The sequence below is a fragment of the Micrasema longulum genome, unplaced genomic scaffold (genome assembly GCF_059751315.1).
Source record: "Micrasema longulum isolate JH-2025_06_02 unplaced genomic scaffold, ASM5975131v1 h1tg001060l, whole genome shotgun sequence".
NCBI classification, from domain to species: domain Eukaryota; kingdom Metazoa; phylum Arthropoda; class Insecta; order Trichoptera; family Brachycentridae; genus Micrasema; species Micrasema longulum.
The window spans coordinates 312,882-335,825 of record NW_028278248.1 but is presented as its reverse complement, the minus strand read 5'-3'; the positions used below and the strand labels follow the sequence as shown (position 1 = coordinate 335,825).

General features: G+C 32.5%; 1 protein-coding gene across 2 annotated transcripts; it reads left to right on the top strand.

The window, feature by feature from the left end:
- The first annotated feature begins 5,202 nt into the window (after positions 1–5,202).
- Positions 5,203–16,710, top strand: LOC148277258 (PSME3-interacting protein-like). Of its 2 annotated transcripts, none has more exons than XM_088233130.1 (7): positions 5,203–5,447; positions 5,870–5,968; positions 8,187–8,307; positions 10,140–10,263; positions 10,819–10,949; positions 12,602–12,738; positions 15,509–16,710. In XM_088233130.1, the coding sequence occupies exons 1-6, from the start codon at positions 5,351–5,353 to the stop codon at positions 12,729–12,731; spliced, it is 702 nt and encodes a 233-aa protein (XP_088089256.1). In that variant the 5' UTR covers positions 5,203–5,350; the 3' UTR covers positions 12,732–12,738; positions 15,509–16,710. The 2 variants fall into 2 exon arrangements, with proteins under 2 accessions (XP_088089256.1, XP_088089255.1); XM_088233129.1 differs by having other exon boundaries at positions 5,214–5,447; positions 12,602–12,722.
- The last annotated feature ends 6,234 nt before the right edge of the window (positions 16,711–22,944 follow it).

The window sequence follows — 22,944 nt, the reverse complement described above, 5'->3', positions numbered from 1 at the left end:
CAGATGTCTGATTTTGAAACCAAATCAATATGTAGATTTCCAATTTTGAAATCAGCATAGATTTTTGACGAAATAATAAAATATATGGATAAAATATAAGGCATATTATATTATAAATATGCCTTGCAAAACTGTTCATTTTTATGTCAGGAAAGATTGATTTTAGACTGAAATTTAGGTGAAGTATTATTCAAATATGATTTTGATAAACATTCTGATAAAATGTCTTGGTTAGTTTTATTATTTTGTTTATTGGCCAACGAGGGCTTTTGCCTTAGCTGGCATCTTCAAGATCGGCTAGTACTTAATAATAATAATATTTGGCTGATTTATATAGCGCCATTTTTGTAAAAAATCACCTCAAGGGCGCTTTACAATTGTATACCTAAACTTACATTCTAACTAAACTAAAGTGATATATTATATTTCCATATTTAAAATTGAGGGTATGATAGTCTAAAGAAGTGGGATTTTAGTTGGGATCTGAAATGACTGGGACTGTCGATAATTCGTAAGTTTGAAGGCAATTGGTTCCAGGCAGAATCCTTTCATCTGTTGATGTTTGTGAAGTTAAAGAGCTGAAACCTTTATTTACGCGAGTGAGATTCGTCTAATTAAATTATTTCACCTACATTATTATGTTTTTTACATTTTTTACTAGGCAACCCAATATTTGCTATATTTTTGTTATTAGTATAAAAATATCGTGTCTATATATTATACATCAGTGCTCTAGTGTATGTAAAAATGTGTACATACATCAAATGGAATTTTTCTTAGTATTAATTGTCTGAATTTTGACTTTCAATGTATGAATATTCAAAACGAGATCAACAATCAAATATTATTATTACCATATACACTAGCAGTAGGATGCGTGTTCATTTAATGCACTGTGTTTTAAATATAGAAAATATAAATTGATACATTATAAATCGCGTGTTTGTCCAGGCAGTTTTTGAACCCGTGTTTTTGATGGCCAATCCATTGCTCCACAACTTGGTTTATCACGATCTTCTTCCTGCGCTTGAAAGTGAAGGAGGTACTGTCTAATTTGAATAAATGGCCTCTGAGATGGCGGTTATTATTCATAGCAAACATTTTAACTTCGGTACATTATAATGCTTTGTTGAGATTTTGAATGCTTCAATCAAGCGTCGTCTCCATTCTTATAGTCCTTAAAATACAGCTTGATTAGAATGACATTTGTCAGAAAAAGTGACGACATAACTTTGTTGTAATGTCAAAGGAGTTATTTATATTGACACACGAAAAATCATTAGTATCTGGCATGTTTAATTATTTTTTTGCTTGACACATAAATCAACATATTAATGTATATGTATTAATATAAAATCAGCTTTAAAACTAAAAAATACTAAAATAAACTAAAATAAACCTAATTATTAACGATGTTCTTACAAGGTTACATCATTTTGCAAAAACGTTCTAACGTTTCTAGATGGGACAAATTGATTGAATAAAAAATAATTCATTTGATGTTGTTCATAAAAAAAGTATAAATGTCTTATTTTTTGGTGAATAATTGTGTTAAACACACTATAATAGGCTTGTTTTTGCGTTTTTTATTTCAATTCTCGGAAACAGAGATTCATGATTGCATGAAATAACTGATAAAATCGATTCGATCAGTGATCAGTAATTTCCTATCACTAATGAAATTAGTTTGACTGCTGTCATTCTAATCAAGCTATATTTAAGGACCATGGGTAACTTGAAAATCAGCCTTTTTGAGTCAACCGCTTAAACTACATCTTTGTATCCTTCTCCATAAATGCTACAAATAGACATTAGACAATTTGATTTGAATGCATCACAACTTATCTACTTTTAGCATTCATGGACAAAGATACAAAGATGTGTTTCAGTGGTCAACTCAAAAATCCCGATTTCGAAGTTACCTAGTTGTAGTAATTACCCCACGACATGTTTTATTCCTTAGATAAAGTACTATTTTATTCGCCCTTCTTTGGACTTTCTCCATTAATTCTGTCTTTCTTAAATTAAGGACTCCAGATTTAGTAGACATATTCCACGTGTGGACGAACATACGATTTATAAATTTTTGGGGAGACTGTTTTCTTACTTAGGTATAGAAATAATACTTTTTTATTATTTAATTATCAGAGTATCTTATCAAATCTACTAAATAAAAACTATCGAAACCTAAAAATTAAAAATTGTACAGTTACAAAAATCTTCCAAACTGTATTTATTGATAAGATCGACTGTCAAAAGGTTAGGAGTTATGCCACAAATTAAAATTTAAGCAAGAGTCAAAAATAGTCTTTTCTAATGAATTTTTGAGTTAAGTCTATTTTACACAATTCGAAAATGAGATGGTCAGCTCAGAAGTGACGTAACCCACAAAGAGGTATAAATGGACTTAAACATTGGAAAGGTTCCATAACCATGCTTTTTTTTAACTAGATGCGGTTGAGCGCACTTTTTCCCGTTCATTAATATATTATGACACTGGTCGCACCATTACCAGTTTAAACACTCTTTAGCTACACGGTAAAACTTTTGTGGGTAACATTACTTCTGTGCTGTCTGCCTCAAATGTACTACTGTTCATTTTAACAAACAGAATGAATGAAATTGATCATATTCACAATTTTATATTTGTACTTAAGTTTTTTTACTAAAAGTGCAATGTACACAAGAATTGTTTTTTTCTTTTATGTAATGGAAAACGTTAATATATAATATGTATTAAATCTTTATAAAATTGTGTTGTGTTGTAATTTTGTAAATATATAGTCTGAAAAAACGGAATTGTAGTTTAGTATGCAGTTTTATGCGAAATGCCACAAAAAATATATAATGGTGAAAAACTTATACTTTGTTTATTTATTTATACAAATACATATATACATATTATAAAAAAAAAAATTACTTATCCCTAACTCTATGAGGCCAAGAGCCCTGTGTTGAGTTGAGATACAATATAATGGAAAGTGGAAGCATGCACAGTATTTAACAATAGCAAAATTAAAAATTATTGCATAAACATATGTATTTCAATAAACATCTGGACGACACGTTAAATAGTATATAAATCTGTGCAATATCTCGCAGCAGTCTCCTGTAATGGTCTCTTCCCTTAGACAAAATCCAAACTCGTACAGAATTAATTGATTAAAAAATATTCCAAATTTCATATTGATAGCCAATGTACGCCATCACTAAACATCGATTGAAAGAATATTTAAAAAACATGCGCAAATCGACAATTTGATTTCATGTTATTATTAAAATAGTTATTTTCTTCTTTTCGAATTCTGGCCGACTGATATGTCGATATACTTAAATTTATAAACATTTATACATACCTGTCCATATGGTGGCGTAATGATTGGCATCTTTGGTTACTTTTTATGATGTCACAGGTCGAATTTCTGACATGTTCACCGTAAAATATTTGTTTGAAAAATGATTTTTCTTTGCAATATTTTATAATCCCTAGTCATGTGCACCTGTAGTGCAAGACTGATCACGATGCTGTCATGCGACAAGTAGTTGAGATACGCAGCACTCATACCAACGCAGTGTTCTATGTACCATTGCAATATTAAAACTATACAATAATAAGCTCCACTAAACAAAATGTGTTTGGATATCTTTGTTTAAAAAGTGACTTTTGTGGCTTAGCTCTTATTAACTTTTAGAAAGTTTTATCATGGTGTTGGGACCAATATATATTTTAGATTTTTCTGCACTGTAAAATATGGATTATGTGTTCTAGAATTAAAATAGATTTAGTTAGTATACTTACTAACATAAAATATTTTTGATTTTATTATTAATATAACAAACTGCAACTATGCTTAACTTGAAATAATAAAATAAAAATGTATTCTAAAACAAAAAGAGTGTTTTTATTTCAATGGCATATAATTAAATACACACGTTACAATCACGTAATGGATGGCATTTCAATTCGCCTTCATTCTCTAACAGACTTTCTTTGTGATCAGACGTGATGCTATGAAGAATAATTCCACCAGATGCGATTAGGAAATGCTTTTAATACTGGATGTGTCTTTCTATATTTATTGTGAAGATTTTGGATTCGGATTTTTTAAAAATGAATAAAAGAATACCGCCAATCCAAGCAAGCAGGCAGTAACAAACATTAAAAAAGTTTTGAGAAAAAAAGGTTTTATGAATTTGGTATTTTTTAGCTTATATTTATCAAAACAGTTGGAAAGATGATTTAGAAAGATTACAATAGGGAAATGCCACATTAAAAAAAAAAGTTAAAGAAATAAAGGTATATGAAATACTGCCCAGTAAAAAAATATTTTTTTGCTTATAAGAAGCATAAAAAATACTTTTAAATTAGTAATTTTAAATTCCGGCAAAACGGTTTAATTTAATTGCCCACGCCCCTAATACGTCACCATTCATGTTAATTTGTTCCTGGCCATAGAAATTTGTGTAGAACAATATCACGAACCTTAATGTCACAACAACCAAGGCCAAACACGTCGCATTTTTCTAGCAACGTATTTTTATTATTTTATTTTCTTTAAAATTTATGTATAAACACATTTCTCCACAATATCCATATTGATTTTGAAAATACAATTAATTATCGTAAATCCATTTCATGTATTTTTATCGGTATTTGTAGTATGTGATATTTCCTTATTATTTATCAGATGTCATTAAAATAATATATTTTAAAATTTTTGCCAGATACTGCTTTTTAGCTTGGAAAGGCAAAATAATTTTATTGTAAAAGCAAGTGTTTTTCAACCTTTTTTAATACGCGACCGCCTTGCGGGTAAAAACAATATCTCGATGAGCTCCCCACCACCGGGATAAACATTTGTTTAGATTGAGGGGGTCGTGGTCTCGAGCAAAGCCAAAGTTTAATAAAATTATGGTTCCGGGGGGAGGGATTGGGTTGAAAAACACCGACATAGCTTTGCTGCAAATATAACGCCTTATTCTGCTAATAAATACAGGCACATTTAAATTTTAATATTGAGATATATTTCCATTCAATTTTGTTTTTTGCTACAGTTATTAGTAAGTGTTGGAGTTAGTTGGCAAAACAATAAACAATTAAGTTCGAGAAAATATACATTTTTTTAATTAGAAAAACACCCCATGAAAAACCGTTAAATTCAGTCTACGTGTAGCCCCTCGGAATCTCGTTGTTTTATAACCACAGATAAAACAGTTTTGAAGTAGAAATAAAAAATAACAAGTCTGGAAAAAATCTGTGGAAGGTTTTCTGATCTCTTTCTGTCACGTTTGTAAAATTGAACATTTAAAAACATATTAAGTAATTAGGGTATTTGTTAAATTAATTAAAATGAGCTCGGGATTCATTTCTGAGGCGGAGATCGCTGAAGCCAAAAAGCGCAGACAGGAAGAATGGGAAAAAGTAAGGACAGCGGATCAACCAGAAGGTAACGATTTGACATTTCTCAACATTGTTTTTAAAAATATTTTTACAATATGTTGTCTACAATCCCGACGCACAATAATATGAATAATAAAAAGTATTACCTACTAGTCGTCCGAATATAATATTTTGATAGAAAACCTACATTTAAAGCTTTACCATAATTTATTTATTACGTAGTATTGAAGAAATTGCACCCTTTGTTTGTACCAAACATTTTAGCTTATGGAAAAATATGCTTGATGAATCTGTGATATGGAATTTCCTAGAAAAATAGTGTGTTTCAAAATTAACAGAAATTCGTATTTTGCTTAAAATTTTATTAAGAGGATATGCGGAAACAGAGCGGTTTGACAAATACGTATTTGAATATAGTTTTTCTGTCACTGTCAATTAAAAGTTGCGGTTTTGTTTTTTTTTCAATAGAAGCCCCAGAAGAAACATACGACCCGCGTCCCCTGTACCAACGCTTAGAAGAACAGAGAAATAAAAAAGAAACTGATTATGAAGAAGCGCACAAACTCAGTAAGTTCAAATAGTAAATATTTATACAATAACAATGCGTCGCGCCGTTTCCTGTAGGCGTAGGCAGAGGATAAAGTGCGACACGACTCTAGTTTTACACACAGATCTTGTTTCCTTTTCATTAGTGGTTTTTCTCATGCACACGCGCCGATTATATTTTCAACATTATATTTTCAAACGAGTAGTGTAATATTAAAGATGGACGTCTGTCATGTAGATAATTTCGAGCTAGCTTTACTTTTTTGTACTGAGGTAGTCTGCTGGTAAATTTTTCTCTTTGGCTCAAAATAATTGTTTTATATAATGAAATTAATCTGATTTGGTATTTTTATGTCACAGTACACCATGACAGATGTCTGATTTTGAAACCAAATCAATATGTAGATTTCCAATTTTGAAATCAGCATAGATTTTTGACGAAATAATAAAATATATGGATAAAATATAAGGCATATTATATTATAAATATGCCTTGCAAAACTGTTCATTTTTATGTCAGGAAAGATTGATTTTAGACTGAAATTTAGGTGAAGTATTATTCAAATATGATTTTGATAAACATTCTGATAAAATGTCTTGGTTAGTTTTATTATTTTGTTTATTGGCCAACGAGGGCTTTTGCCTTAGCTGGCATCTTCAAGATCGGCTAGTACTTAATAATAATAATATTTGGCTGATTTATATAGCGCCATTTTTGTAAAAAATCACCTCAAGGGCGCTTTACAATTGTATACCTAAACTTACATTCTAACTAAACTAAAGTGATATATTATATTTCCATATTTAAAATTGAGGGTATGATAGTCTAAAGAAGTGGGATTTTAGTTGGGATCTGAAATGACTGGGACTGTCGATAATTCGTAAGTTTGAAGGCAATTGGTTCCAGGCAGAGGGGCCGGCGGTGGCAAAAGCACGATCTCCAAATCAAGTGTTTGGGGAGCGCCGGATTCCGATAAGTTTTCCTCTTCCTGAATCAAATGCTGACCTAAGAGTAGATTTTCTTTGACGTGTATTTTCCCTAATACAAAGGTCCGATAGGTATTTTGGAGCCATTTCATGAAGGGATTTGAATACTGTCCAGCAAAGCTTGTATTTTATTCTCTCTGGGCTTTTTCACCAGTGCAAATCTCGAAGATGTGAGATGTGAGAATATTTTTTTACTCCCGTAATAAGCCTTGCTGCTGCATTGAAAACAGATTGAAGTTTATTAGTTTGATATTTTGGGAGATTTGCATATATTCCATTACAGTAATCTAGACGCGAAAGAGACAGATCTGAATCTAAATGAACACCCAGTAGTTTAACATTTATTATATTTATATATTTCATCAATCTCCGAAACCAGTACTTATCGTTTTATTGACCTGAGAATGAAGAGACAGATCTGAATCTAAATGAACACCCAGTAGTTTAACATTTATACTAGGGGTAAGATCGCAACCTGTGATTGAAATTGGAGATCAGTCTAAAAAGTGTTGTTGCTTTTTTGTCGCTGTCAATAGAAGCTCAGTTTTAGATGGATTGACTTTGAGTCTGTTTGATGACATCCAGTTGTTGACGGTTTGGATGCATTGAGACACACGATTTTTAAAATTGTTTATATCTTGAGGAGAGCAGTAAAAATAGATTTGTTGGTCATCCGCATAACAGTGAGATTTTTTTTCTCGATTATTTTAGATTATTATTATTTTTTCTTAGAGGGGGGGGGGGTTCAGTGCTATGCTTTAAGCTCCTGACTTCTCTGCAACCCCCCGAGGATCTATTATGACAGAAAGATTAGCTAGTAAACAAAATAAAAAAAACTAAATAGTGACATTTTATTTATGTTTTTATGAAAATTATAAATGTATTTTTTTTTACAAAAACATCAATAATTCACTGGACTAAAATTGGAATAACCAAATGCCATCTATACATTTCATCATCATCACCACACATCCATTTCTGTCCACTGCTGAACATAAGCCTCCCCCATACATCCCCGTCTTGCGCTTTCTGTATCTAATCATCAGCAATCCTCTTTATTTCACCTGACCATCCTCCTCCACTCGATTTCACTTTTAGTCCATCTTTGGTCTTTTAGTCCATCTTTGGTCTTTTAGTCCGTCTTTGGTCTTTTAGTCTGGCAACATGTCCCGCAAATGATCATTCAAGCTTAGCCACCCTTTCGATTACTCCCGACCTAATATGTTTGCATAACAATTTATTTTTCCCGCAGAAAATATGATTCGCGGTTTGGACGACGATGAAGTGGGATTTCTGGAATTGGTAGAGCAAAACAAGGCGTCAGTTGCGAGACAGATATCACTCGAAGAGCAACGAGAGATGAGAGAATTCAGGTGAGAATTTAAATTCTTTTTTACCTTTGGTGTATTTCCAAAATGTTTGACATTATAAAATATAAATATCATACAAAAATAATGTTTGTGACTTAAAAAAACCAGCAACATTTATAGTCCTTAAAATATAGCTTGATTAGAATGACAGTTGTCAGCAAAAGTGACGACATAACTTTGTAGTGATGTCTAAGGAATCATTCGTATTAATTAACAAACCATTCGTATTCGTATTAATTAACAAACCGGTACGAAAAATCATTCGTATCTGGTTAGTTAAATAATTTTTTTAATACAATGCTTGACATATAAATCAACATAATTATATAAAATCAGCTTTTAAACTAAATTAAACTAAAACTAATTATTAGCGACGTTCTTACAAAGTATATCATTTTGCAAAAACGTTAGAGATGGGACAAATTGATTGAATAAAAAAATAATTTGTTGGATTTTGTTCACAAAAAAAGTATAAATGTCTTATTTTTTATATCAATTTAACAGAGTTTCATGTTTGCATGAAAAAATTGATTTTATCGGTACATGATCAGTGATCAGTAATTTCCCATCACTATTTTGACATTAGTTTGGCAGCTGTCATTTTAATCAAGCTATATTTTAAGGACTATAGTAATAAATATACCAAGGTTTGCTTTCAACCTAATGGGACTAAACCGAAATCAAGTAAGGGTTATCACTAGAGCCCTTACAGGGCACTGCATATTGAATAAACACCTCACTAAAATAAACTTCTCTGAAACTTCTAGATATTGGTTCTGCGCTGCATATGATGTAACACCTTTACTTGTGTTATGTTAATGTGATGCTTTATATTACAAAATAAACTGCATCCTCAGTGGGCCGTTGGTTAAATCTGAGGATGTAAGAGCACTCGCCCCCTACCTAATTAGCTTGATACTTTAAGGAAATGGGCTTGGAAGAGGAGATTTAGCAACAGACATGAAAGCACTCGCCATCCATTCAGTAGCCGACTCTTCGAAGGCCTTGGCTTGTAGTTGTAGGGCACGGATTAAAATTAAAAAACTCTTTGATGCGCCTGAATTACTGAGCTCAATAAATTACATATCCCAACTAGAAACCCCAGACAAAACTTACTCTTTCATACCGATAACCATGAAACCAACTATGGTTTTAATTCCCCTATGCCCAGAATTCTTAGATCTGCCAACAAACATACCAGTCTTGATTTCTTTGATAACAAGTTGTCTTCTTTCATACGATCACTGAATCAAATTCAATTAAAAACACCCCTCTCCCACTTCCACTCCCACCAAGTCTACTATATACCATTGTGTCTTTCTACTTTCTTTTATGATAATTTTGTATGTATACATATGTCCTTAAAAATGCCCATTGGGCGTATACATAAATAAATAAATTACGGGGCCCCACCACAATAGATCTACGCAGGTCGCAGTGACATCAGGAGCTTGTTTAGTACTGACCCCCATCTACAAGAACAAGAATACTAATAAATGTAATGAGCAAAATATCTTAAATCTAAAATTCAGTCAGACCTTGACCATTGTTCGAAATTGTCTCCTGAAATGCGTTCACAATGGAGCAATAATAAAAACATAAAATGTGTTTTTATAAAACAAACAAAAAAATTATATGGTTGTGTGTAAATCTTACTCAATAAATAAAATAATTCATAAATATTGAAAATGAAGAAGTGCATGATTCGATCGGAGTTGACACAAAACAAAATGTAAAAGATTGCATATTTTATCCAGTTTTTTTTTATTAAAGTTTTATGCTTTTTTTGACTTTCAGTTTTTAAATTGGCTGATTTTTCATTTTGATTTTTTTAGAGAACGAGTAAGCACTGTTCAGGATTCAGCAGAGAGAGAAAGACTTCATCAAATTAGCGGAGTTCCTCAGCCCACAGCCAAGAAACCTACCATAGTCAATAATACTAAGAATAAATTACAAGGGGTAAGTGTTGTCTGTGTCCAGGCGGACAAAGAATACATTTAACCAGAACCTGAGTTTTTTCCACGCGATGGCTGCTCTCAGGTAAAAATCTTAAAAAATGAAATTGAGATTGGTGGGTTTGCTTACCATGCTTGAGGACTTAGGTTTGATTCCTGGGGTGGTATTCTAAACGCAAGAGTGTGCGTAGAAAACACATTTTTAACACGTATATACCTACTAAATGTCAGCCTCGCAGTGTAATGGTCAGCGCTTTTGCCTACCATGCAAGAGGTCTCTGGTTCGATTCCCGACATGGTTGATATGAAATATTTATTTAAAGGGTGTTTTCTTCTTTTGCGTGGCACTGATTTTTTAGGTACATTTGCCCTTGACGATTAAACGGACGCTTAACTCGCAAATGCCTACAGGTAAAAAAATATTGATAAAAGTGTCACCCTGGATTATTATAGCAGTCTGCGCAACTACTCTAGCGTTAATGATTTGCATGCTATGAAAATGAAATAAAATAGCAGTTATTTCCATTATTACACTCTATTATTTGTAAATTTATCGCAGGTGATTGTCAAGAAACGAAAGGCGAGTGATTCTGATTCCCCTAAAGGCGAAGAGCCCGCAGTCAAGAGTAGTAGAAATCCATCAAATGGATTATTGGAAAATTCCAAAGAAAATGGTCACAACGACCACAAGTGAGTATTGCCTAAACATTGTTGACCTTACAAACACAAGACATAGTTTGTGTACGGGGGGATGAGGAATAAAATAGGATATTTTCACAAAGTGGAAATAACATTGAAAATAATATTTAAAGCTGATTTTTACGACTGTAGTGATATAACTATCAATGTATAATAAACAAGTTCTTATATATAAAACAAAACAATACTCGCTTACAGATTAACTTTTCTTACTCAAATTAAATAACCCCAACAATACAACAAATACAAATAATATTATCACTAAACCCTTAACACAAATACAACTTAAACAAATACAAACTAATACCACTTTCGGACAAAGAGATTTTGAGTATTATGCAATTTAAATCTATAACCTACTTCCGCTGTCCAAACAATTAGTAACGAGAAAATGTTCAAAAAGGCTATGAAAAAAATGGATAATGGAGCTGGGTAGAAGTAAAAAGGCTTATCTCATTCACCCAAACCAATATTAAATCACCTGCTCCACAAAAGTGTAGTTTTTGTTATTTATTGTGCGTTTTATTACATAAATGATATAGGTATGCAGAAATCAAATATAAACATAAATATGTAGTGTTTATAACAGTCTTACATTTTGTAATTTCTCTCTGTATTTTTTGTATATTCTCACATGGAAAACAAAAAAAGAGTACAGTGAAACCTCATTCTATAGTTTTTAAAGGGACTTATTGAAATAAACTATGAATGCGGGGATAAGAGGTCAATACACAAGGAGATAAGATCGGGTAAAGATATTGCCCTGGCAATCTGCATTACCATTGGCAGGTTACAATTCTAAAAAAGATACAAGTTTCAGGTGTAAATAAATGTATTTAAATAAAATTAGAAAGCAGAACAAAAACAATATTAAAGTTTATTGCATTGGAAATAATCTTTCATCGACGTTAGTTTTTTTACTGTTTTATTCCCGTAAGTCAACATTATATTTTCGGCTTTGCAAATAATATTTTTTTCGGCATCAGTTATTGAATGTGAGTAGTAGAATGTTTTTAATCTTTCGAAGATAGTGCATGCTTCTGAAAATGAAGTTACAGGCGGCGGCTCCTCTTCATCAATATCGACCTCTTCAGCTGTCTCCTTCGACCTTGCGTCACACAAGCTTTCGATAGTTTCTATCCCACACATTGGGATATTGTCGTCAAATGTAACAAAATTGTTGAAATTCGTCTGTGTATCAAGTCTTCACCAATCATCTTCAGAAACCTTAACTTGTTCTAATTATCATTATATTCTTTTTCGAACGTACTGCGCACAAAATATTTAAACATGTCAAATACGCATCGTAATTCAAACGATGAATGCGGTAAAATGGTGGATAGAGAAACGATCGATGCGATAAATTTTTGTATGTTTTATATTAAATTATTTCGGAGTTGGAAGAAATAAACGACACATCTGGAAAAACGATTATTCGAGGAACGATAGATAGAGGTTTCACTGTATATTGTTTAGTGTCCTCGGCACGAGTAACCCCAGTGAGGTCACATTATTTTTATTATTAATGTTTATAATGTGAAAAAAATGAATAAATAAAATAAAATGAATATAAATGAACACCGGTTTAAAAGTAATAGCAATGCTCGCAATACAATAAATAGTAATTTAGATTTATTTTTCAGGGTGAGCGCATCCCCACAAGACAAGCCAGTGGGAGGAGGAATGCGCTGTATAGGAATCCTGCCAGGAATCGGGCCCTATGGGGATTCGAGCGACTCTGACGCCTCCAGCGACAGTGATGATGTAAAGTGAATCGTTTGTTAGTCCTCAAATTTATATCATATACTTTATCTAACACACTCACGCTTTAAACGCACACATTCTTCAATTATTATTATTATTATTTGGTTGATGCTCATATTGGCCATTGCCGGCATTAATTTTTTTCTAAATACATACTGTAGAAATGAAATATTTACAATCAATATAATTTACCAAAAAAAACTACCATCATGATTCCATAAAAAAAGTTTGAACTACTTTTTAAACGATCACACTGAACAACAATGATTTTGTTTCTAGAACAATTCTAACTTATTCTTATATAATTTTGCCCGCTGAATCCGAATATGCCATCAGAATTTATCTGTAAGGCACCATTTTATTATTTTATTTTATTTTTAGAGGGAGCAAGAAAAAAAAGTGTAAAACTGAGGAAAACGCTAAAGTGAGGAAATGGAAAATGTATGGAAAAAATAGGAATTACGTGGAAATTTTCAATTTTTTTTTTACCTATTTTCAATGATTTCACTAAAAATATTTTTGTATTTATTTGAACACTATCATGTAATCTGTTTTTTTATTTGATTTAAAAACAGCATGTTAGAATTATTTTATGTGTCAATAAATTGTTTCATATTTTTATGACAACTTTTTAAAGAACGTTAAATAATTCTATTGTTATGTTTTAAACATGGCAATTTATTGATATTATAACTTAATTGTCCCTAAACGTTTGTTAACCGCATATCATGATTTGTACAAGTCAATATGACATTTTTGTTCAAATGAAAACCAAAACTATTCCTAAAAGAAGGCACTTAAACAAAAAGGTCAATTACACTGCACCTGCTTTGAATTTAGGTTAGGACAATTATTTATCCTTTATTAGTTGTTCACCTGTTTTTATTCTTCATTCGCGTGGCTCACGCGGTGGCGCGCGGGCATAATTTTGGCTTTTTGACACATCAAATGAATTCCGAAATTTTTAAAACGTTAAACCGGGGTGAATATTTGTATGAGAATGTATGAAGAAAAATGGGTCCTGAACATTTAAAAATAAAAATAAATTAAGAGTAAGAAAAAAATAAATAATCATCATTACACATTAGTAGAAAATATATGGGTATACTAAAATAAAATAAATAAAACAACTTTGTTTTTAACCACTAATTTTTATTTTCACCAACCGGTTTCAAAGCAAACAAGCTTCTTTGTCAAGGTTTACGTAACTAATGAATTGATTCCTTTTTATTTTATTTCTATCATGTTCACTAAATACTACACGTGGACCCAATAAATCAAGTGGTTTTTTTGCTTTGAAACCGGTCGGTGAAAAATAAAAATTAGTGGTTAAAAACAAAGTTGTTTTATTTATTTTATTATAACGAATAACCGCAAAGTTAGTGCTTCAAATATAAACTTTATATGGGTATACATTTAAAACTGGGTTGTGGTCCCGTGGTAGTATTGTGGACTCATGGGCCAAAGGTCCGAGGTTCGAATCCCACTCTACTACAACTTGATTTCCATTTCCAGCACAAGTTATTTTCGACTTTTAGGAAATGGTCTGAAAATTTAAATGTTTTGAGTATATAATAAAAACTCAAGTATTTCTCTTTTTTTAAAAAAAAAAAAAAACATAATACATACATATATTGCGGTGGAGAGAACAAAAGTGCAAGTTATATTAAAAGAATTTTAAAATCAAAAGAAGTTAGGAAAATATTAATTTAGAATCGGGTTGTGGTCCTGGGGCTAGTGTCTCGGACTCACGGACCGAAGGTCCGTGGTTCGAATCCTACTCTACCCCAACTTGATTCCCATTTTCCAATAATGAGTTATTTACAACTCGTTGAAAATGGTCCTCAAAATTAAATATTTGGGTAAATCATAAGAACGCAAATATTTCTTTTTTCAAAAAAAATAAAAAAAATAGGGTGATCGGGTTAACAGTGAATCAGTGGTACACAGTGAACCACTTTACCTACAGACAAAACTATTCATGTTTTGTAGCTGAGAATTTTTACTTTGCATCACATCAAGCACAAAGAAGTTTCGAATCAGTCTGCTCGTGTCAGTGTTGTGGAATGGTTGTGTCACCTGCGAGTTATTAAAATTCACCCGTCACCAACTGTGTACCATACCCAGTACACAGTGAACCAAAAGGCCTTTTTTGAAAAAATAGTACATAACATTATGATCCTCTAAAGTACTGAAGTAAGTAAAATGCAAAAAGAGACTTTAGTAAACACTCAGCATCTTAATAAAAATTTGAGGTAACTGCGATTTTTACTGCAGACACAGTGTGATACAGAAAAAAGGGTAGTTCACTGTTAACCTGGTCACCCTACAGATATAAATCAATAAACAGTAAACAATTGAAATCAACAAAGTATTATTTAGGTATTTCAATTTGAAGATAGTAAATTGATACACTGCTTTTTAAAATTCAAAAGTGTTATATTAAATATATCTACATCATTTGCATATTCATTTGCAAACGAATGAATTCTCCTTATTGGCGAGTGTGCACTGTAGTTGTAGATACATTTACATAGAATAGTATAATATTATGACTACATTAGGAAATAACCTGCTCTGATGCTCGTATCCCGGGGGTCGTAACGGGGTCGTACCTAGTTAGGCGAACCATACACAATCCAGAGAAATCCATTACCACAAAAATATAGTTGATTATAGAAATTGTTACTTGACCAAATCATTATTATTATTGCTCTATCAAGCTTGCGGTGAAACCACACATAATTATTATTATTAATGGTTGTTGTATATTTTTTTCATTCCAGGGTCACCACCCCCATCCCCACTTTGATCTGCTGGGGAGGAAGCAAGAATGTAAACAGAAGGCTGAAGACAAGAGCTAGGCTGAATTACTACTCCATACTTCTCCTTTTACCCTTTTCCGTAGCGAGCTACACTCGCATGTTAGCCAACTTGCGCATATTAGCCAGATAGGAGAAAAATAATACATAATAATATTTCGAGTACATATGTCCAAATCCTGACATATTTTTAAGGTATTATGCCTTCAGTTGCTTTGTCTATCATTTAGGCTGATGTAACATTGCTTAGATAATGGATGCTGTAGTGACCATCAATATACTTTCCTAATATTCAAATTTTGTAGCCATTTTCTTGCAAATTGTGGTAGAGCTGAGTTCGAACCTCAGACCTTCTGATTCAGAGACCACAATTATGTATTTGCCGATGTTTCGGATAGTATTGCAGCGTCCATTATCTACGCTAATAATATCACATCAGCCCGAATGATGGACAGAGCAACATATGGCCTTAATAAAAAAATGGTATTCTAAAAAACACACTCGATTTCCTTTTTCAGGATTTTTACCTGAGAGAAACCATCGAGTAAAAAACACGTGTCCAGAGTTTTAATTTCACACACAGAACTGTATTCTCGATCCGCCCAGATACGGATACAAAACACCGGAACCTCAAACACTAGGGATATGTTCTACGCAGCACCGTGTAAAAAATAAACATTAAAAAATCATACTCAAGATTATTCACTATTCCGTGTGCTTACCTCTCAAGCAATCTAGGGAATATGTCATGTTATTAATACGCATTAATGTCGGCCTCGTGGTGTATTGGTCAGCGAGTTTGCCTACCACACAAGAGGTCTCAGGTTCGATTCCCGACACGGTTGACATGAAATATTTATTTAAAAAGGTGTATTTACTTACTGTTTCATAGTCCCTGAACTGGTGCCTAAAGCGTAAGACTGATCATCTTACCGTCATGTAACAAAATGATCAAGGTACATTGCGATTGGTGTACCAATGCAGTGCCCTATGCACCATTAGGTGTAGAAATGGAATAATGATGATGATGATTAACCCTTTAGCTGCTAAGCAGTTTTTTGAGAATCTAATCAGAAATGCTATAATTTTTATTAATTTTTGAAATTGTAACAAAAATGTTGTTGATTTTAAAATTTATAACTAATTCCAATAAAAATCTTTCGTTTCATTTATCGCTATTTCACGTACAATGGAGTAAGCAAGATGCATTAAAATTCTTAAAAGTTCGCCGTAAATATGAATTTTGCCTATAATTAGATGAAACAAGAGGAATATGAAGGTTATTCCTTAGAACTTTGGAAGTAACATTTTTTTTTTACAGGACCTCGACTCGCATGTTTTATACGTGTATGATTCATATCATTAATTGTAGTGCTTTCACACTTATAGATTACGCAGACAGGGTATAGTCTAAGCTTATAACCGAGTTACACAGCGGGTACCCTGCAAGACACCGGACCCTCCCATTAATTTTAATTTAATTAATTTTTGTTTATTCAGAAAAACAACAGCAATACAAAAAAATATACACAACATTATAAAAAAAACATAAAATAAAGCCAAATCAGTTTTCCACATAAATACAATTATAAAAATTTATTATAGAGAGTTTGCGTAGTAGTTCAGGACAGTCAATTGAACCAGAGGCAATTTTTAATAGATAAATCATATCAGCTATTTCACGACATTTTGCAGAGATAATAAGTGATGTTTTTTTTACGTATTTGAATATATTGATCGGATTTAAACTCAAGTTTCAACCGGAAACACATGTACTTAACAAATTTCTTTTGAATATTTTCAATGCGTGATATCTGCCCATTGTACAAGGGATTCCATATTTGTGATGCATATTCCAAGTTGTAAACATGTTTTTTTGCAATGGCTGTTATTGTGGTACACTTCGTGAGGTAAATTAAAATTAATAGTTCCACTTTAAAAAACTGTAACTAGCGAAATCAAGTCAATTATGTAATAATTTATTTTTTGAAATGTTTTATGCCACTGATGGCAAAGTGCAACGGCCAGTTCCAAAATTTATTTACCTTTTAGGGGATTATGACGTCGGCAACAATCTGGTTAGACTTTTATTGCCCAGAATAACAACAACTTCATATTGTTGTTTAGCAGTCTAAGGGTCAATACGCATTGTTAAATTAATGTTTAAAAATAAAAATAAATTTGGTACCTTGTTATTTCCAAACCGTGTAAAAAGAGGTTCCGGGGTAATAAATTGTAACAGATCAACGAGAATATAACTGGTGCGGTTTCTGGCTAATACCTAGCGCAGTTGTGCGCTAACTGTCTGTGTTTTTATACTTTTGAAAGGTGATTGGTGATAGAACGCGCGAATGAATTCAGAATGTATTTTCTTACTTATATAAAGAACTGCAACTCAATAAGACATACTATGACTGGCTCATTTGTATTGCTTAAAAATAGTTTGTAACTCAATTTGGAGGACAATTGAATTGTCATTGGTATAGGGTACTTTTACACTGTAGTATTTGAGTGCGCCTTACGAGTGGAAAAGCTTTGTAAACTGAAAGCTGTGTTTTTTATTCAAATAAAAATGTATCTTGAATTTATGTTTTGAAATAAATGTTTAAACAGTCGGCAACACCTCTACATTAGAAATTAGTTCGCAATGAAAAGTAAAAGAAACTACGGTCAGATTTTTCTAATACCGGTTGGCTGACAATAGGGTATTTCCAGAAATCGGTTATAATGTTGAAAATATATTTAATATTTACAGCAGAGTTTTGGTTATATAATGTAACTGTAGAATTTTATGCTGGCGGATACATGGGAGCTCCTACCCCAATTGGAGATGACAGAAAAAAACAACCTATGTGTTGATATGTATTTATTATATGTTGAATTGTTAATTGTGTTTACTGTGTCTCAGTAACTGCGTAAACGATCAACTTAAGTAACTGATTGAACCAAGTGTTCAACTGATTATATAGTAATTTTCCAGTGTTCATTTTACTTCCTAGTGGGGACTTGAGGTTGTATACTATTTCCCTGGCTGTCAGCAATTTGATATCCGTGCATTCGATTTCTGCACTGTCCTTAAGTCAATAATAGGTCAGATGATAGTGGGCATTCCGGTGAGCCCCACATAACTGTCAATGTATAAAAAATTCATTTTCATGTATTATTTTCGGGTTTAAAAACAAGCACATACAAAATGGCTCGCAGTTGGCGTCATTTTGATGTCTTGTGCGCTTTTCACAAACGTGTGTTTCACAAACAGGTATGAAACGTCGCGTTTTCAGATAATTCAAAATATGCGTATTTTAGACCACCGTAGAAAATTTTTACAACATCGCATGGAAATAATTATAATAGGTACTGTTACCATTGTAATTTTTCAATTATTTTTTAATAGCAATAAAAAACGCGAAAAACTTATATTAACTCGCGACTTCAAATTATAATATTATTGAATTTTATTGCAACAGAGAGGGTAAACATTTTTGAGAAGGGAATATGAAAAATTAGAACATTAAATTGTATGGCCAAGTTTCTCAAAAATGTATGAAAAAATTAATAAAAATGATTTTGATAAAAATGAACTACAGTCGAACTTGGTTATAACGATCACGGAAATAGCAAGATCTCGGATATAATGAGGAAAAATTTATTGTCATTTTAGTTTGTGGTTTTTTCTACACATTTATTCACTTGTATAATATAGCTTCTTCTCGGATATACCGAACAAAAATATTATCAACGGTTGAGCAAAAACTCTTCGAGCGTATGAAAACATAATTTTAAAATGAAGAACCTGAGTAATAAAATATAAACGGGCGGGTAACTTAGGACCGATGCCGCTGGGCATTGGGATCGGATGACGATTATGAAATATATAAAAAAAACAAAATCGAAATAAAACTAACTCGAATATTTGAAAAACAATCAAGGAGTTTCACTAAGGAAGATCCAGTCCTGAAATTATGTTTTGTGATTATCAACCACGAAGTTAGCCACAGTTTACAGCAGTGGTTCTAAACCTTTTTAAAGTCAGGGAGCACTTTTGATCGTAAGGAAAATTCGCAGTACACCAAAACTTAAGATAAAAAAAATATTCAAAATAAAACTGATTATTTTATTACAGACAAGTTAAAAATTACATTAATTAAAAAAATACATAAAAACATAAATACTCCAATGAAACTTTTTGCGGCGAAAATTATTTAATGTGACACCTGAGCTTGCTGGCTTTTACAAATTTCAGCGATATTAGGTCCTAATATTTGAAATAGCTACTCTCATTTCTTCATCCAAATTGCTGTCTTTCGCGTTTCTTAGTTTTAATATCGGTATTGAGAAACCTAGCTCACACAAATATGAGGTTGAAAATTGTAATAAAATTTTCAGTGCCCTTGTGGAGAGAGCTGGGTATTCGTCTTGAACAAAAAACCAAAATTCATCCAGAGCTATTCCTGAGAATTTTATTTTTAGAGTACGCTCTGTTGATTCATTCAGAGTAATTCATTGTTCTTCTTCTTGATACGGAAATTCACAATTCGATGTATCGCTGGAAGTATCAAAGGGATTTCGTATCCAGTCATAATTTTCTATATTTATTGAAGGACAGTAATATTCAATCTTTTCTTCCAATAAAGTTAAATGTTGTGTTATAGCTAAAATATTTTTCTCAGCAGTGTTTTTATTTAACGAAGGAAACGTGTAGCGCCTAATTGCTAAACCCCCTAAAACGATTTTATATGTTTATGAGTTATGGACGAAAAAATGTTTATTTTGTAAGTTCATATATAAAACCTGCTGTTTTTCATCAGCATATTCTTTAAAGACAATCATGTGATGCTCAAAACTTATTTTTTTTATACATTTTAGAGATAGTTAATTAAAAAATATTTTTAATTTGTTTTAAGGGACTTTGCGAGTAATATTTGATTTTAGAGGCTTTTGAAATTAACATTGCTTGTTTTTGCTTGATTTCAATAGAATGAAGTTTTGGACGCCATATTGGATTTTACTTCAAATGATCGTTGCGATTGTGATTGGTTGAACTTATATTCTGCCTGTTTTAGGGTGTTTTGTAATTAAGGTCAATTTTCAATATGTAAAAATCAATGTATTTAAGCGAGTTTTGCCAGAAATGAGATGATAAGTATATAGCTTACAAAAATATCTATAGAACTCCATATTCAACTCAATTTGCTAAAAAAAAACGTTTTAGGGAGTTTAGCAATTAGGCGCTACATATATACTCTTTTTTTTTCCAAAATACGATTTTTCCAAAAAGTTATTTTTTTCCGAAAAGCTGTCAATTTGTTAGTGAGAGTCAAAAAATCTTTTCTTCCTTGAATGCTGGCATTGACACTATTCAATTAATCAAAAATATCGGCGAAATATGCCATTTTAGCACACCAGATATAATTTAGAAAACATTCTACAAAATCATCCATACCTTCATTTTGGTCAACATTAAATTTTGCTTTTCATATTGCGGAGCACCGGCTAAGAACCACTGGTTTACAACAATACGGGCAATGGGCCGTAGATACTCAGGTCGAGTATTGCAAGCGCAAATCGTCCATTACGTGTTCGTTTTCAAACTAAAAACTAAATAAAAAAAAATTAAAAACCTTTTTTCTATGCAAAAGAGCTTCTCTTTGAGTGGGAGCGAATTATTACTCCGTAGTTTGACGAGCTGTAAGTCTCCTATGTAATTAACTATTGTTTATGTAAATAGCTGGGGAGTATTACTGATTATAATACAGTTTATTGATAAGTGATGTAGTTATACGATACTTTATAAAAATACAACTCCGTTTTCAATATGTGATTGATTTTAAGTTGATCTTCTTTCGATCAATAGATTAAAATAAAATTACTTCGTCTTTTTTTTCGATCTTCTTTTGTTCCATGCTTTTTTTCAGCAAATCTGATTGGCCGGAATCAGGTGTGAATGAAGAGTTTTGGTTGAAAATTGATGTTAAAAAAGTATTCCGGGGCATGTTGTCATATTTAGAAAACTAATATAATGTATCTAAATGTTTTATACTCCAATATTTGTGACTAGTAAGGAATTGTTATCTGTTCATGATTACAAATAAAAACATTTCATTATGTCTGTTTTTTATTTATAATGAGATTTTTTTTTATACGAGGACATTCGAGGAAATTCAAGAAGTCAAAACTCGCTCAACCTTCATCAGTGACAGATCTCTGGACGCGTAGAATGGTCAACTCAGAGGATCACAGCATCTGTTAATCATTCTCCTTTTCGCATCGAATGGTGCTTAGGTCACTGCATTGGTATATCTGTAATTATCTATATAAGATTTTGATTTTTAATGCTGGGAGCTCCTACGCAAGTTGGAGATGACGGAAGAAAACTATGTTGATGCTTACATGTGTATTTATTACGTATTGAATACAATACATAATTCGATTATGAAGCACGAGAGTAACAGCGATAACTGAATTAAACCGATCTGCAATCTGAACTGAACTACATTGACTTTTGACTGATGGAACCGTAAACTGCTACTGCTCTTATAGTAGTTGTCCATAGTGTTCTCTTAACTTCCGAGCAGGGAATTGAAGTCATCTTCTATTTCCCTGGCTGTCAGCAATTTGACATCCGCGCTTTTTGGTGTTGTTATTATTTTGTTGTTTACGTACAGGAAATGCACGATTAACTGCACTGTCCTTAAAACGATAGTATGGCGGGCGCAGCGGGCATTGAGTCTCACATCAGGCAGCATATTATTATTATTTTATATTGCATGAAAATAAGATGGTCAGTCTTCCATTTAGATGCCAGTCTAGTGACTATGAAATATTGCAGTGTTTTTACACCGTTTCTTGAATTACAATATTTTGACTGAACAGAGTGAACGGTGCACTGAAACCAACCTTGGCAAATAAATGTTTGTCGCAAGAGGCAAAATTAGCCGTTCGCAATGGAGTCCTGGTCCCGACCCTGATGTATGGGAGCGAAATATGGACTAGGAAAAACAGGGATGAAAGTAGGCTGAATGCTGTCGAAATGCGATCTTTCAGGCGAATTTGTGGTAAAACTATGTACGGATAGATGCACAAATGACGAGATCCGTACATTTTGTTAGGCTGAGATAGGCATTATCGACAAAATCAAGAAAGGAACTCTGCGCTGGTTGGACATGTAGAGCGAATGGGCAGCGAAAGAATGGCTCAAAATATTTACAGTGAGAATGTTGATGGATGCAGAAATAGAGGAAGACATGGCATGGTCAAATCCAACGAATACCTCGGAATAATTGGCGCGTGCGCATGAAAAGATCTATGAATGTAGAGGAAACGAGATCTGTATGCAAAGTTAGAGTCATGTGGCGTTCTATCCTCTCTGCCTGCCCTTACGGGAAAACGGCGTGATGATT

Excerpts from the sequence above, each read along its gene's own strand:
- LOC148277258 (XM_088233129.1), top strand. The coding sequence starts at position 5,351 with ATGAGCTCGGGATTCATTTCTGAGGCGGAGATCGCTGAAGCCAAAAAG. Across the intron at positions 8,308-10,139 it reads CGAGAGATGAGAGAATTCAG|AGAACGAGTAAGCACTGTTC; the intron begins GTGAGAATTTAA and ends TGATTTTTTTAG. Across the intron at positions 12,723-15,508 it reads CCTCCAGCGACAGTGATGAT|GGTCACCACCCCCATCCCCA; the intron begins GTAAAGTGAATC and ends TTTTCATTCCAG.